At 37.5% G+C, this 14340-nt stretch overlaps 1 protein-coding gene across 2 annotated transcripts in view; it reads right to left on the bottom strand.

The window, feature by feature from the left end:
* The window catches only part of MED30 (mediator complex subunit 30), a 15008-nt gene extending 1096 nt beyond the window's left edge, over positions 1–13912 (bottom strand). The window contains exons 1-3 of one of the 2 annotated variants that reach the window (XM_010140098.1): positions 13701–13912; positions 12597–12755; positions 9650–9760 (exon numbers count right to left, since the gene is read on the bottom strand). In XM_010140098.1, coding sequence (XP_010138400.1) covers positions 9650–9760; positions 12597–12755; positions 13701–13874 — 444 coding nt within the window. In that variant the 5' untranslated portion in view covers positions 13875–13912. The remainder of the gene's footprint in view (positions 1–9649; positions 9761–12596; positions 12756–13700) is intronic. The other variant, XM_010140106.1, reaches the window with a different exon arrangement.
* Between the last annotated feature and the right edge of the window lie 428 nt (positions 13913–14340).

Below are 14340 nucleotides of genomic sequence, written 5' to 3'. Positions count from 1 at the left end.
CTGCTGAAATCAAAGCTGTCAAGAACTAAGTTACTGTGCATTAACAACAGCCTATGTCTTTCATTTCATTCCAATTTTATAAGATGCCAGCCTTCTCATATTACAGATCCAACTACTGACTCATCAGGGAAGTCCAGAGTTCCAAGTGAAAGCACAGAAAAGAATTGCTACCATCAAAAGAGGACAAACTATTCAAAATGTTTCAAGCTTGACAAAATTTTGTTATCTGCAGTACACAAATGGCAATACATTAAAAGGGTGACTCATCGGTAATACCACCAAAGTAACTGGAACAGTGATAAAAGGAAGCAACAAAAGAAGCAATATCCTGAAAATCAGTCTCCTGAATTTCGATGAGGACAACACACCAATGTTTTTAAGCTGCCCAGCTGGTCAGCTGTGAAAGAAGTCTAGACCTGTAAAAATGGTCTGAAATAATATGGTAAATTAGGCTTAGATTACATGGGGAACATAGTACTTTGAGTAAGGGAAATATTCCTCAACACAGACGTTGGTGAACACGTTCCCTGGAAGCAGAGGTAACAATTTCAGACTCCTGAGAAGGATGTGAAACCAGGCGTACGGCAGTTCATGCACACTAACTCAGAATTTCTAATCAAGAATTTGAGAGACTAAAAATTATTTTAAAGATAACGATGTGCATTTATGTAATGTTTCTTTTTTTTCCATTTGCTAATCCAAGACTTCACAATATACAGCACAGATCTAGCTCCTAAAGACAAGAGAGAAAACTGAGAAGTAAGTAGTTACCACAGCATCCAAATGACAGAATGGCAAGCGTCTCCGTACAAAAGCTTGTAATGTAAGATGATCTTGATGCTCGAGAAAGCACAAGAAGGATGAGATAAACAAGCATGTTTATACCTGTGGCATTTTCAAACATATTTCTGTTTGCCATCCTCAACATTCAATCTTAAAGAAATCAATGAACCCTACGTCAAACCTACGAGTTGAATGCAAGCTGTTGTTCACTGATATGGAGGGCAGGCCATTTTAAAGCCTTCATCGATAGGAACAAAGGCTGAACAGTCAGTGACGGTTACTCGAGTCACAGATGGAAAGAAGAACCATTAACCTCTGATATGCAGATTGTGTTCTCTCTCCATCCATGTCTAATTGTACTGTTAGATACTGATTCGTAGGTATGCTCACACGAGCTTTACACAAGTTACGCCCCAAAGACTCGTTCTGTAAGACTGTTTTCATTTCTTGTGCAAGTGTTATGAAACTGTAAATTGCTTGATCTTTACTTGATGCTAGACAAGGGAACCTTCAAATTGGATTTCATTTGTGTTCAAAGCATCTGTACAGACAAGTAGTATACAATTGTTTATTTATCTGAAGATAATTTTTAGATCCTTGTCTTCAGTGAAGAGCTATTTTCTTAGGTCTTCTACTTTTTTCTAGAGGTAGAAAAAAACTTCTAAGATGAATTATCATCTCTGGATTGTTAGGCTGAAAAAAAGAATAAAGAGGGGGGGAAAATCCACTTCAGAGAGCATGATCTCCTAACTGAAATGCATATAGTGATCTTTGTTAGCAATCTTTGACAGACAGCGGTACACACCACAAAGTTCTACATTGTTAATATGTTCTGCACCACTGGCAGCACTGGCCTCTGCTTAAGACTTTGCTGAAACGGCAAGAACATCTCAACTCAGGTCCAACCTTGGAAAGATAAGCAAAATGGCCTTCTTAGGAAAAAGGCAAGTTCCGTAAGCAGCTTCTGCCACAATGAGAAATTTTTGTTTGAACAGATTGTTTGTGAGTTGCCTCCTCTCTTTCTTCCTTCTACTGAAATGACTTAGTTGAAGTCCGGACTGTTCCTCAGGATTAACGGTTGTATGAAACAACAAAAGGTACTTCATCCTTCATACATACTATAGTTTCTGACTTTATCTCTTTTTCAAGATAGCACAGGAAAATTATCTTATATGAAGCAGTTTAGAATGACTTTAAGAGATCTAGATTCTGACCTGACTGAAAACCAATCCTAAGTGGTCTTCTTCAGTGATACTAATTTTCAGTGTGATTAACTACTCATTTGGACTGACACTGCAAGTACTATGGCCAGCATGGTAGAGCCGGCAAGAACTGCACCTTCCAGTAACCAATGAGACCTTAGTAGGCTTAGGTCAGGTCGGACATCTATGAAAACACATATAGAAGCATAAAACCTACATAAATGAAACAAAGCGGGAGAAACATAACATACATCTAGAAAATAACTGTCTTTCAAGGAACGTGTGATAAAGAACTTGACGTGTTTCATACAGATTTGTGTTCAGTCGCACAGAGTAATTTCAACTTTCATTTAATTTCAAATCAGTGCTGTCTAGACCAATTCACAACTCTCTATCAAAGATGTCTAAGAACTTTCTGTTGCACACTGTTCTCATCTCTCTCCTCATCTTAAGCTCATCTATCTTTCACATTCTAAAACCTAAATATCACTGTGTCATTATTCTGCATTCAGTACATTTGTCAAAAGTCCCTTCTCCAGGCAAAGATAATAGTGTAAATACTGTGGAAGAGTAAGATTAGATTCCAGCTGACACCTGAAAAACATCCAAAGTACTTGCCTATGCTGTAAAGGCACTCCTGCTTAAGAAAAAAAATAAAAGGAGGTATTTTCTATCTTGAAAATCTTATATAAAAGACCATTCTCCTGAACACTGTGCCAGCTACAGTTTTTACCTGCTGTTTAAGACCCATACGGTACAGGCCAAAAGTACATCAAAGCATAATAAAGCATTAAATATTAATAATAGTAGTACCCTTACATGCATAAACCTCAGCAGAATTAAAACAATTACATTTACTTTGTTGCTTATGACTCTACTACAGAAAGAACAACTTTTTCATGAGCACATTACTTTTTCTGACTGTTAAACTGCTGTGAGAAGTGACTGTTTAAGTCTTATGAAGGTGACGATGGCCTCTGCTTTTCCCTGTAAATCAAACCCAAGAAATTTCTACAGAAACACAATGTTTGTGATAGGCAAGAAAAAGTAAAGCCCACCCTGGCAATTCATTTTTTATTTTAACTTCAGTTCTACAGTCAAAAGACTTACAATGTTATACGCACAGAGCAGAAAAAAAAAAAAGATAGAAAAAATGCCTCACCACTTTGCTCAAACTCTCTTAAAGTTGCCGGGTGATGCTCTAACTTACAGCTACTCACTTGATACCAAGGCCTGCCTGCCATCATAATAAATTTACATAACCATTTGAAAAAATAGTATAAATAGATGGATAAAAATTGTTCATCACTAATACACCAAATGCTGTGCAATTAAACATGAACACACTCGCTGTTCAATAACTACAGCTTTCCCTGATGTTATTCACAGGTAGAACTGTTCTATCCTTAGCAGAAATGAGAGACTGGGTTCTCTGCCTCCCTCCCCACCTGAGAGCTGAAAGGAAAATTGCTCCTTCTGCAGGCATTACTCTTTGTTCCTGAAAGCAGCACAGGAACCAGTGACAGCCAGTGCTCAATACCTTCCTCATATTGAATCTGACAGCAATTGCATGTATCTACTGCTCTGTTGTTCAAAGAGGAGTAAGTGTGTTCATTAAAATAGATGGACATTTGCTTCATACCAATTATTTATCGTTCAATGATTAAGTCTGAGATCTTATTTACCGAGTATCCTCTGGGCTATGTAGCTTGTAATGGAATTATCCGTTCCCCAAGGTGCTTCTCCACCACACTCCTCAATGTTACATCCCCATTCTTCACATTAAAATCACACTGATGTATGATCCTCAGTTACAGATGGCAAACTGAGTCACTGGAACACTCTGGATAAAATCAGAGTGCCTACTAACTTTGTCCGGAGACATCCAAGATTCATGTCTGTCACTAAACTTCATATTTTAGCAGCTTCCTACATTTACAAGGACAACAATCACCAACCCTAAAGGGAAGAATGAACAACTGCCACAGCCATTTTGTGGCAGAGAAGAGGATTAAAAACCCAGTTCTCAAGAGCAGCCTTCAGTTACTTACTCATTACTCACATTAAATCCTTCTTTCTCATTCCCAAATTCCCTACTTATTTAATAACCCTCCTGCAAGCTACACAACACATAAACCAACGTTCTTATAATCTTACTTATCACAACACTGATTCTAATCTAAACAGTGCCTAGTCTGCAACAAAAGCAGAATAACTCAAGGACTCTTCCAGAAAAGAAAGGGGCGGGGTGATGAGAGGGACCAAATGTGATAATGTAATAAAGGTTGTATAATACGCATTTATACAATGACAAAAGGAGACAATTGGGATTGTATGGACAGCTTTAAGCTTGGTGTTTCCTAACTTTTCCCAGCTTTGCAACCATGATATTGTTTTGATATAAGAAACTACATTAAAACTTTGCATGCAACATTTTATATGAAATTGAAAAGGAAATATTTCATTATATGGAATAAAATGCATCTAAGTGCTGAAAGAGCTGGCTGATGACATCACAAAACCACTCTACATGATTTTCTGTTAGGGAGAGTCTCCTGATGAAAAAGGAGACATCTCAGCTCATCTTCAAGAAAGGCAAGGAGGGGGATCTAGAAGACCACAGAAACTACAGGATGGTCAGCCTAACCCCTGATCTCAGAAAGACTGCAACAAATCCTTCTGGAAGTCACATTCAAACACAGGGATGATAAGGGAACAGTCATCTTGCATTTACCAAAGATGCACTGTGCCTAAACAACATGGTAACATTCTACTGAGAAATGACTGGCTGTGTGGCCAAGGGGATAGTAGGAGATTTTCTTCACTTTCATTTAGTCAGGCTTTTGACATGGTCTCTCATAGTATCCTTTTAGCCAAATTGGAAAGATATGTTTGGATAGGAAGATTATAGGGTTAATGGAAAACTGGCTAGACTATTGGATTCTAAGTATTGTCATCATCAGTATTAAGACCAAGTAGCAGCTGGTCCCTCTTGATGTTTCTCAGGATTGATACTAAAGTCAATATTCTTAATACCCTCATTAATGACTTATCCACACTTAATGACCTAATCACCATATCAAAGTATCGAATCTGTAGACAATACCAAATCGAAGGAAGTGGTCAATATACTCAGTGGTGGGATCCAATTCAGAGGGAGTTCAACAGGTCAGAAGGCAGGCCAACACCTACCTCAGAACTTGAGTTAAAGCAACACCCTACATCTGAAAACAGAATATATACAACAGCACAGGCAGAAGGCTGACTGAACAGAAAGCAGATCTGCAGAAGAGGATCCAAGGTCCTTTTTGAAACTTTCTGAGAAATTGAACAGGAGTCAGAAGCGGATAATTCTGCAATAATGAAGACTAATTGCACACTGCATTATACTAGCAGGAGTGTACCTATCAGATCAAGTGAAATTATTGTTCTCCTCTATTTGGTTCTGGAGAACAATTGTCCAATTTGGGGCTCAAAACAAAACACTAACATACTAGAGAATGTCTAGCGACAGGACACTAAGATGATTAAAGTTGTATTTGTTCAGTGTCAAGGGGACAAGGCTAAGGCAGGATCGCGATGCTGTCTTCGGCTACCTAACGCAGATCAAGGAAAAGACAAAGCTGGACTCTTCTTGGATGTACACAGCAGAATGATGAGGGGCAGTGGACACGAGTTGCAACAAAGAAAATTCCAATACAACATTAGGAAAACTTTCACAGTGAAAGCTGACATTTAAGGCCCTAGAAAGGGCATTATTTCCATCCTTACAGATATTCAAAATGCTACTGGATATGAGCCTGACTAACTGCATCTAACTTTGCTGATTGGCCTTGCTTTGAGCTAGGCGTTGAATCAGATAATCTCCAGACCTCCTGCTAAGCCTGAATTCCTCTATGATTCTACCATTGCAGAGAGTCAGTTTGGGTACCCAAACCAGGATGGAGCTGTCCATCTCAGATCAATCTGCTGAAAAGGTGTCCGAATAAGCAATTCTTCCCCTCTTGTTAAAGAGTTCCTTGATGAACATTCATATTTTGGATACAAAATGACTCTGCAAATACAAAACAAATCAAAAATACATGCAAATAGAGTGAAAGATGGTTTAAAAGGAATGCAGGTATTCGGCATAGTCAAAAGCAGTTTTCAGATAAAGTTCTCCAAGAAGAAAGTCTAATTGGAAATTGCTGTCATTTTAAGGACTACTTTCCTAAACAACATCAGCTACAGCACACAATGGCTTTGTTACGGACAAAGCCCAGAGCTAAACTTGTACCAGCTTAACTTAAAAGACTGTCATGTAGGTTTGTCTTTTCCTCTCTTAGCAAGATCACTGTTAAGCAGTTAGCAAAGACTAATTAAGAATATCAAACATGACTGTTTTCTAAAGGGTCACCTGGAATGTCCTAATGCTAGTTCACATAATCTCATTTTCACCCAAATGTATTGAGACTACTAATTATGTGACGAGTTTCCTAAGTGCTTCATTTGAACCAGACCTATAGCATCTAAAAAACCAAAGCTGTACCTGCTCCACCTTTAAAAACAAGCAGTAAAGAAAACTGCTGATAAGGCAGCAACACAGATTAAAGAGTTCTCAGTCTGTGATTTGATATTTTCTGTTCTAAGTCCTGTCAAAAGTACTACAAGACCATGGACCCAAGGTGAGCCTGACATTCGGAAAACATTACAGATGATGTTATACTAAGAAGTATAGATAGAACATTAAAGACTCAAAACATACAAAGAAAAGCAAGGAAATTTTGGTAACAGCTTCCCATTGTTGCAAATAGTAATTATGTTCAGTGAAAACTGCATCAGCACTTGTACTAGTAGACAGATGCAAACGCAAACTGATTCTGGAACAGTAAATTATGTATTCCAGAGGAATCAAACCACCTCAACAATTTACAACCCCAGAAAGCAAGGTAAAAGAAATATGCCATGTTTTTGGGAACTGCAGGAGAGAATTTAGTACAAGAGGTAGAGGTAGTTAGTGTTCCAGCAATGGTTTGTTTGGTTGTTTTATAATAGTGCACTCTTTAGTGCTGGCAAAAATCTTTTGTTTTAAGCTTAATAGGTTTTATTCAAACCTACAGTTGCTAAATATACTGAAATGCTAGGACAGAAATCCATTACCTTGTAAACTGATCTATATTTTGAATTAAAGGACAAGTACTTCTTAGCCATGGTAAGTGCATTAGCCTTTCTGACCTAAAAGATAAGTCTAATAGAGCAGAATAAATAAATAAGATCAAAAGATGTTGCTACACAGTTAACCAACACCAAAGCTACTGCAGTATTTAGGAACCCTGCTACGTCAAAATGTTCTCCTGCCCCATGAGCGATCACTTAGTATAGGTGATAGTATGAATGTAGGAAGCATGGGATGCTCCGCTCCTCCTCCACTGAGGTTGATTCCTTCCCAGACAACTGGGGTAGCAAAGCAGAGCTGCTATTTTTCAAGTCAGTGGTTCCTGGAAGGAGTGATGTTTCTGTATGAGAATATATGATCTGCAAGTTTATATGATCTACTAGTTTTGTCTGTGCTCCACACTGCAGGACAGTTGGTGTCTTTCACATACATCCAGAGCCACTAAAGAGATCAGACTGGCTGAGATATCACATCAAGAAGGGCAAAATTAAGAGACCCATGAAAGGCCTAAGAATTCAAATGTCTCAATAGTGTCAAAGTATTGGGTTACTGCAACAATGCTTTTTTGGAACCAGTAATGTGCAAGACTGAAAAAATGCTGGCTATGACAGAAAAAAGGACAAGGGAGAGCTGGACAACCAGGTGAAGAAAGAAAAGATAGCGAGTCAAGAATATAAAAAGATTCTTCATGTCATGTTCGTTTCCCTGTCACAACATTTTCATCGACATTTTGTATTCCCGAAATATTGCTAAAACAAATTAAACAAAAATTAGTTGACTACAGAGGATTGAAAAGCTGCAGGAGTACCATCCAAGAACCAGAGAGGCTATTTGAGCCCTGCAGCCAGTGTCACAAATCAGAACAATTAACCTGATTCTAATGATTTTTCTTTGCCAAAATAAGAACATATTTCTAGTCATAAAACCAAAAGCATCTCCTATTCCGTAATGTATTAAAATTTGAACTTTGAAAGTAGTAGAGGATGTGCTTATGCAACTGGAAGGAGACAAAAGAAAAAGTCAGTGCAGTTTCAAAACCATGAAGTTTACATTTCTTTTGCAGCAGTTACTAAATATTCGTTTGCAAAATATTAGAGAAAGTTCAACTATGTTGTGAAGATTTACTGCTGAAAATCTGGAAATTAGGTCTAGGCATTTAAGTGTACGTGCAGGATTTCAGGGAAGGCTTTAATTCATTTTTAATTACATATCAATTTGCTACCAATGGTCCTGTAACACCATCAACCTTTTTAAGGTTCAGAACTCATCATAAACATTTATGAAATTCTTTTCTCAAGATCACATCAAGGAGGTTTAAAGACATATCAGCATACAAGTACAACAAAAAGGGAAAAAACATGTCATAGAGCTATTAAAAACACAGCAAATATGGACAGTTAAGGTTATTAACACTTAAAGATTGCAAATAAATGTGCATAAATTCACAGTACAATGCTACATACAATGTAATATATATAATTCTGCCACATCAGCACTGAACAGAAAGACTACAACAGGCACGCTGACAACTGCTTTTCTCTAAACTCAGTAGTCCTTATTTTCTCCTGTTCAATATACATGCATTTTTCTAAATAAATGGGTTATGAAAAATTCAGTACATTTCTGATTGTTGAAGCCAAATTAAAATATCAAAAATATTTTGAAAGCAGAAAATCCACCAATTATTCTCTCCATAAAGAAATATTTTACTCATTTAATCCCTTTGTTCAGTTATTTTTGTAGATTATGCCTCCTTTTCACTAAGTATTTACAGATATTACAGCTACAGAAATATTTAACTAATCCTGTCTTTACAGACTGAAGAAACAACGTTCAAAACTGTGATCTGGTAAAACGACATATTTTTAATCTCAATATTGTATTAGCATTTACTGTAGCATACTTATTTTTAGATTTGAATCAATCTTTAGTAATTTTACTCAATTGCATGCTGCCACTCAAACGGAAAAATTAAAATTAAATTAGGACTTTTTTTTCTGAATGTGTCAAGATTCAATAAATGCTACACTTAGCAAAAGGAATGGTCTTCCTCAAACTGTCAAAATGCAGAAGGTAGCCCTGAAAATCTTCACCAGCTCACATCACTGCAATAATATTGACACATCTGATGTTCAATATCCATTTTTTCAGCAGCTAAGATAAGTTTTGAAGAGAAGTGTGTTCAACAAGCACCTTACCTCTACCTGTACAGCCAATATTTAGTGGGTTAAGCATAAACATATTCATAAGAATATGTTTAAATAGTTAATATAAAATTTAAAGAGGCACAAGTTAAAATTGTGCCTAAACTCCACATCCAGATGTACAGCTAAAACAAATTGCTTACTGAAAGATAATTCTGAAATAGTTATGTGCAAGAAGTATTTATCACCAAGGTTGATGGTAGTCATCACACATACCACATTTAGTACAGCAGTCTAGGAGTTTAAGCTTTCTAAAGACAAAGTGACATATTCAGTTTTATGCCGATTAATTTCAACATTTTTACCTTATTTACTTCCATGATTTCTCTTCTCTCTTCACTAGCAAAACGAAGCTGACTTGCCGCACCACGATCATCATGCTTGGAGCCATCTTCTTCAACATATGGAATAAGTTGCTGTGAAGACAAGGAACATTAGCTTCAGAAAAAAAAACAGGAAAAAAGAAGAAGGAAAAAAGAAATCAAAGCCAGGCAATACGTAAAGGATAAAGGTACTACCATTTTCTCCAAAGGTTCAAACTTCACAAGAGGAACTGAAGACAAGCTTACTTTGTCACCTCAAACCCAAAGGCCTTGGAACAACCTCAGCTGGTTCTCCAGGAAAATTTTGTGCTTTAAAAAGATGCAATCCCACACATTATCACGCCTAGATCTAGGCAACTTCTCCTTACATTTTAAGATGTTTATCACAGATAATCTCTGTATTCTTGAAGTTTGCAGATTGCAATTTTAAAATTTACTGTTCCACACTATGAAATATCACAAACATGAAGTTATCATTATTATGATGTATTTCAGTGATATACTAAACATATTAATGAGTGGCTTTACATAGCTACTTGGTTAATAGCTAAACTGTGACTTGCTATTTTAGTGAGTCCTGTTCGGCTGTTCCTAAGACAGGCCCACCGTTACCTATTAGGACTTTTTCCATAAGAATTTCCTACTGCGATCTCCTCGGGCACATAGAGTACTACCTTTTTTGTAAGCTTCTACCAAGCCAAAAACTTTTGATAAAGAATTTCTAAATGGATATTAATGTGTGTTCTACTCCTGGAAAAAAAATTAAAAAGGATAACTTCCTATTAAAAATATTTATAAGTTGTAATATTTTATACATAACATACATCCACAAAGTCTAGAGCCTACTGTTGACTTTTCTGTCCAGAACTGAAAAAAGCTAAAGTTGATGTCAAAATTACATCCTTGTTCGCATACACATTACAGACAAATGAAAGACCAGTGATTGATGCAAATGAGCAAGAAGATACTAGTTTAAAACTCTGGGAGCAAGTTCCTCATCACATGCAACACTTGTTACCTGGGTTAGGGTATAATATAGTGAAGCATTCTGCAGCATCCTTCAGCATTCTGATGGAAAACTTACTTTGGTTTAACTGAAAATTTCATTTCCTTCTATACAAAGATTTTTGTAGGCCATTCTTATTAAGCTCATAAAAATGGACAAAACCTACCACAATAAATTCTGACATGAAAACATATCAAAGGTTAACACTTGTGTACCATAAAGAAGTAGCGTGGCTGCTAAATACTCTTGGAAAAAACCTCCTTCTCTCTCTGATGGAAAAATAAAGTACCACTCAAAGTAGAACATTTCCTTTGAAAACTTCCCATCCTTCAGAAAAGCTAGTAAAAAAAACCAAAAACACCAAAGAAAACCAAAGAACTACACCTAACACACTAATGAAGCAGGACATTTTATCGGAGAACTTTGTAGCCAGACCTGCTTCACAGTTATGTCATGCTTTGCTATGCTGGTTAACAGGAAGTTGGTAGGAATACCTATTACACTGGTAGTATGGGTTAATGAAAAAATATAAAAACATTTACATTAATAACAACCAAGGAATATTAGTAGGTACTGACTTCTCTTGACTGCATAAAAAAAATTGTTCATATTCTTTAAAGATACAGTTAAAATGTCAGTCATTAAATAATATGATTGAGACTATTATTGAAAAGCTGAAATAACTATTTAAGAAAACTGATCCAAGAGGAACGGTGTCCCACCCTCATTCACCCTAACTAATAAAACTTGAGGGAGGCAGGCATTCTATTAACTTCAGAGCAGAAAAGACTAGGTAAATAAAAGAAAAAAGAATTCCACCTATTTATACAAAACTGCTGTGCATAAGGTATCAGTGAGACCTTGCACTGAAAAAAAAAAAGCTTAAAGTTACTGCTAATTTTCTTGATGGAGATCCTTTTACATCCTGTTAACAGAAAAAAACTGTTGGGGAAAAGAAATTATTTTTTCAAATGGGAAAGTTATCTTACTCCCTGGCTTGCTCTAAGGTTTCCAAATACCTTTCTCTGAAACACAGGGCAGTGACTGCTGACAGAGTAGATCAGCAGTCTAGAATAGACTGTAGAGAATGGACTCCTTCATTTCTGTATTCTGTTCAGTGAGGAGACTCAAACATAAAATATAATGCTTAAATGACTAAAACTCAACGGATTATCAGAAGGCCGTTAATAGAGTTGCCTCAGAATCCAGAGGTCAGTAACTGATGAACCTCATAGTTCTGGTTAACAGAGCAGTTAAGTAACTCGAAACAAAACAAGCTGTAAAAGTACCACTAAGAATTAGAAAAAACTTAGGAGGGGGGAAGGAAAAACAGTTTTCATTTTACTAGGAATAACATTTTTATTAGGAAAACTCTGGCCAATCCTCCGTCCTGGAAGTCTGACTCTGTTAACCACTGCCCAGTCAGACTTGGTTCATACCGGCTTGGCAGGTTAGCCACAGCTGAGGGAGGGAACAATGCGGGCACAGTCTCATAGGCAGAGCAAGAGAATAATGCTTATTATCCCAGGAGCCAGGCTGGCAGGTGAGAGCTTGAAAGCAGGTCTTTTCCCACTATAACAACTTCTTTAAAAAAAAAAAACCAAAAAAAAACTTGCCCTGACCCTTTTTTTCTTCCCCTTATGGAAACAAATTGATGAATGTATGAAGAAGCCTGAGGAAAAAGGGTATAATTTTAAACAAAGTTTGATTTCAAAATCAGATCTCTCCCAATAGGTAAGAATTGTTGATGTTAACGTGAAAGTTTCACAATCTTTCAAGCAGCTCCAAATAATAAACAGAATTCACCCCACTCTATAATTCGTCTCATTTAAAACTTGTCTTCTCAAACTCAGGAGAACAGATGATACGCTCTGCAGAGTGGTTATTCTAATTTGTAATTTATAGATGAATAAAGATACTTACTTCTATGGGAATAGGATCGAGCCCAGCACAATTTTCATTGCATTTGTCATAGACTAATCTCAGTTTTCTAAAGAGTATTGATAGCTGACGGAGATGTTCCTGCAGCTTTCCCAGTCTGTCTTGATATGTTCCAGCATGGTAAGTAACACCATTCGGTAACTTAAGAGAACCAAAACCCCAAAACGTTAAAAATATTACATTAAAGTTTCTATCATATAAAATAAATAGAATAAAATCAGAGGAGTTTTTGCACATTTTAAACTATGAGAATCACACTATCCCCACAGAAATCTCTGAAATACCTATTTTCTCTATCAGCAGAATTCTGTATTTTATCTGCTCATCTGATGTGCTAAATCACTGCTATCAAATAACTTCATGTATTCTACACTTTGGTCATTGTTGGTCCCACTGTAACTCTTTTCAGTCAATGTCTTCAAAATGTTTAAGCGTGACACTCTCACCATTTGAGTATTACACTTTTAGACTCTGTGTCTCAACCACAGGTCACAGTGAATTCACAGTTAGCAAACACTAAGTACATATACCTATACCTACGATAACTACAGAAGGAAGTTCTGCCAGAGTCCTGAAAATACAGAGGGAATAGAAGTGATTATTTATTTTCTGTTCTCAAAGAAACACAACAAAAGGTTGTATGTTTTCTCAGTAAATAGCCACAAACTAGGATTCCACTTGAATAACAAAAATAAATGTCAAAAAGTTCTAGGTGGAAAATATTACAGAAAAAGATCAGCGAAAATTGCTCTAAAAATTATTGCCCAGATGTTAACAAAAACAGAGAAAACATAACGGCGTATAAACTGTTCATAAAGCAAACCAGATATTAAGTGTATAGAGAGTATATTCACTGGGGGGGAGACAACAGTCGAGCATTTCTGAACGCTCTCCATCTTCACTTAATGTACAGAAGTAAACAAATATATTAAGAGTACTGTTCACTTCTCCAATGATACCCCCTTTTCAAAGCAGTTTGGTTAAGTTACGTATTTAAACGTTCTAAGCTACCTCCTGTGCCTAGACAAACTGGCCGTTGGTGGTGAAAACAATGGAAGTTGAGGATCATAAAAAGTTATTTCTCACCTGCATGTTCCTCAGTAACTGGAAGATTTCCATGGTTCGAAACACAATGTCCTGCACAGTCTCTTGACCAATTCGACAGAGGGAGGCTGTATTTACCTCCCTAGCCGCTTGAGCCTGTGTCCCTGAGAAGGCACCAGGCGGCATGCCTGCCCCGGCCAGCGGGGGAGTGGACATCTCTTGCTGTTAACCAGTCCCAATGCGTCCAGCTGCACAAAGAATTTAAGACAGAATGATCAAGTATTTGTTTGAGTCTACCATAATAAACTTCTGTATGGTGTCTATACTATTTCTCTTCCCAGTACAAAGCCCTACTCGTAGGACATAGAACTGTTAGATGGCTTAGTGCAGTACCCTTTGGTTCGGACACTGCTCCCTTAACCGCTACAGCTTTGCTGGGCAGTGGAACTGGCGGTGCTCCTCACACACCTCCCCTAAGAGCGGTCACCAGGAAGGCCCCGTCCCGATCTGTCGCAAGAGGACACGAAAGGGTCTTTTGCCAGCTCCAACACATAAAATCGCCGCCCTGCCCCTGGGCTCTCCACCAGGACCGGCCCAACTGCCCCTCCCTCCGCTGCAGGAACGGCCTGAGGCTCCGCTTACCCACCCCGCAGCCCGGGAGGCCAGGCCACACCACCGGCCC

The sequence above is a fragment of the Buceros rhinoceros genome, unplaced genomic scaffold, assembly GCF_000710305.1.
Source record: "Buceros rhinoceros silvestris isolate BGI_N320 unplaced genomic scaffold, ASM71030v1 scaffold3140, whole genome shotgun sequence".
NCBI lineage: Eukaryota > Metazoa > Chordata > Aves > Bucerotiformes > Bucerotidae > Buceros > Buceros rhinoceros.
The sequence above is the reverse complement of the archived record's forward strand: the minus strand, read 5'-3'. Positions and strand labels throughout refer to the sequence as shown.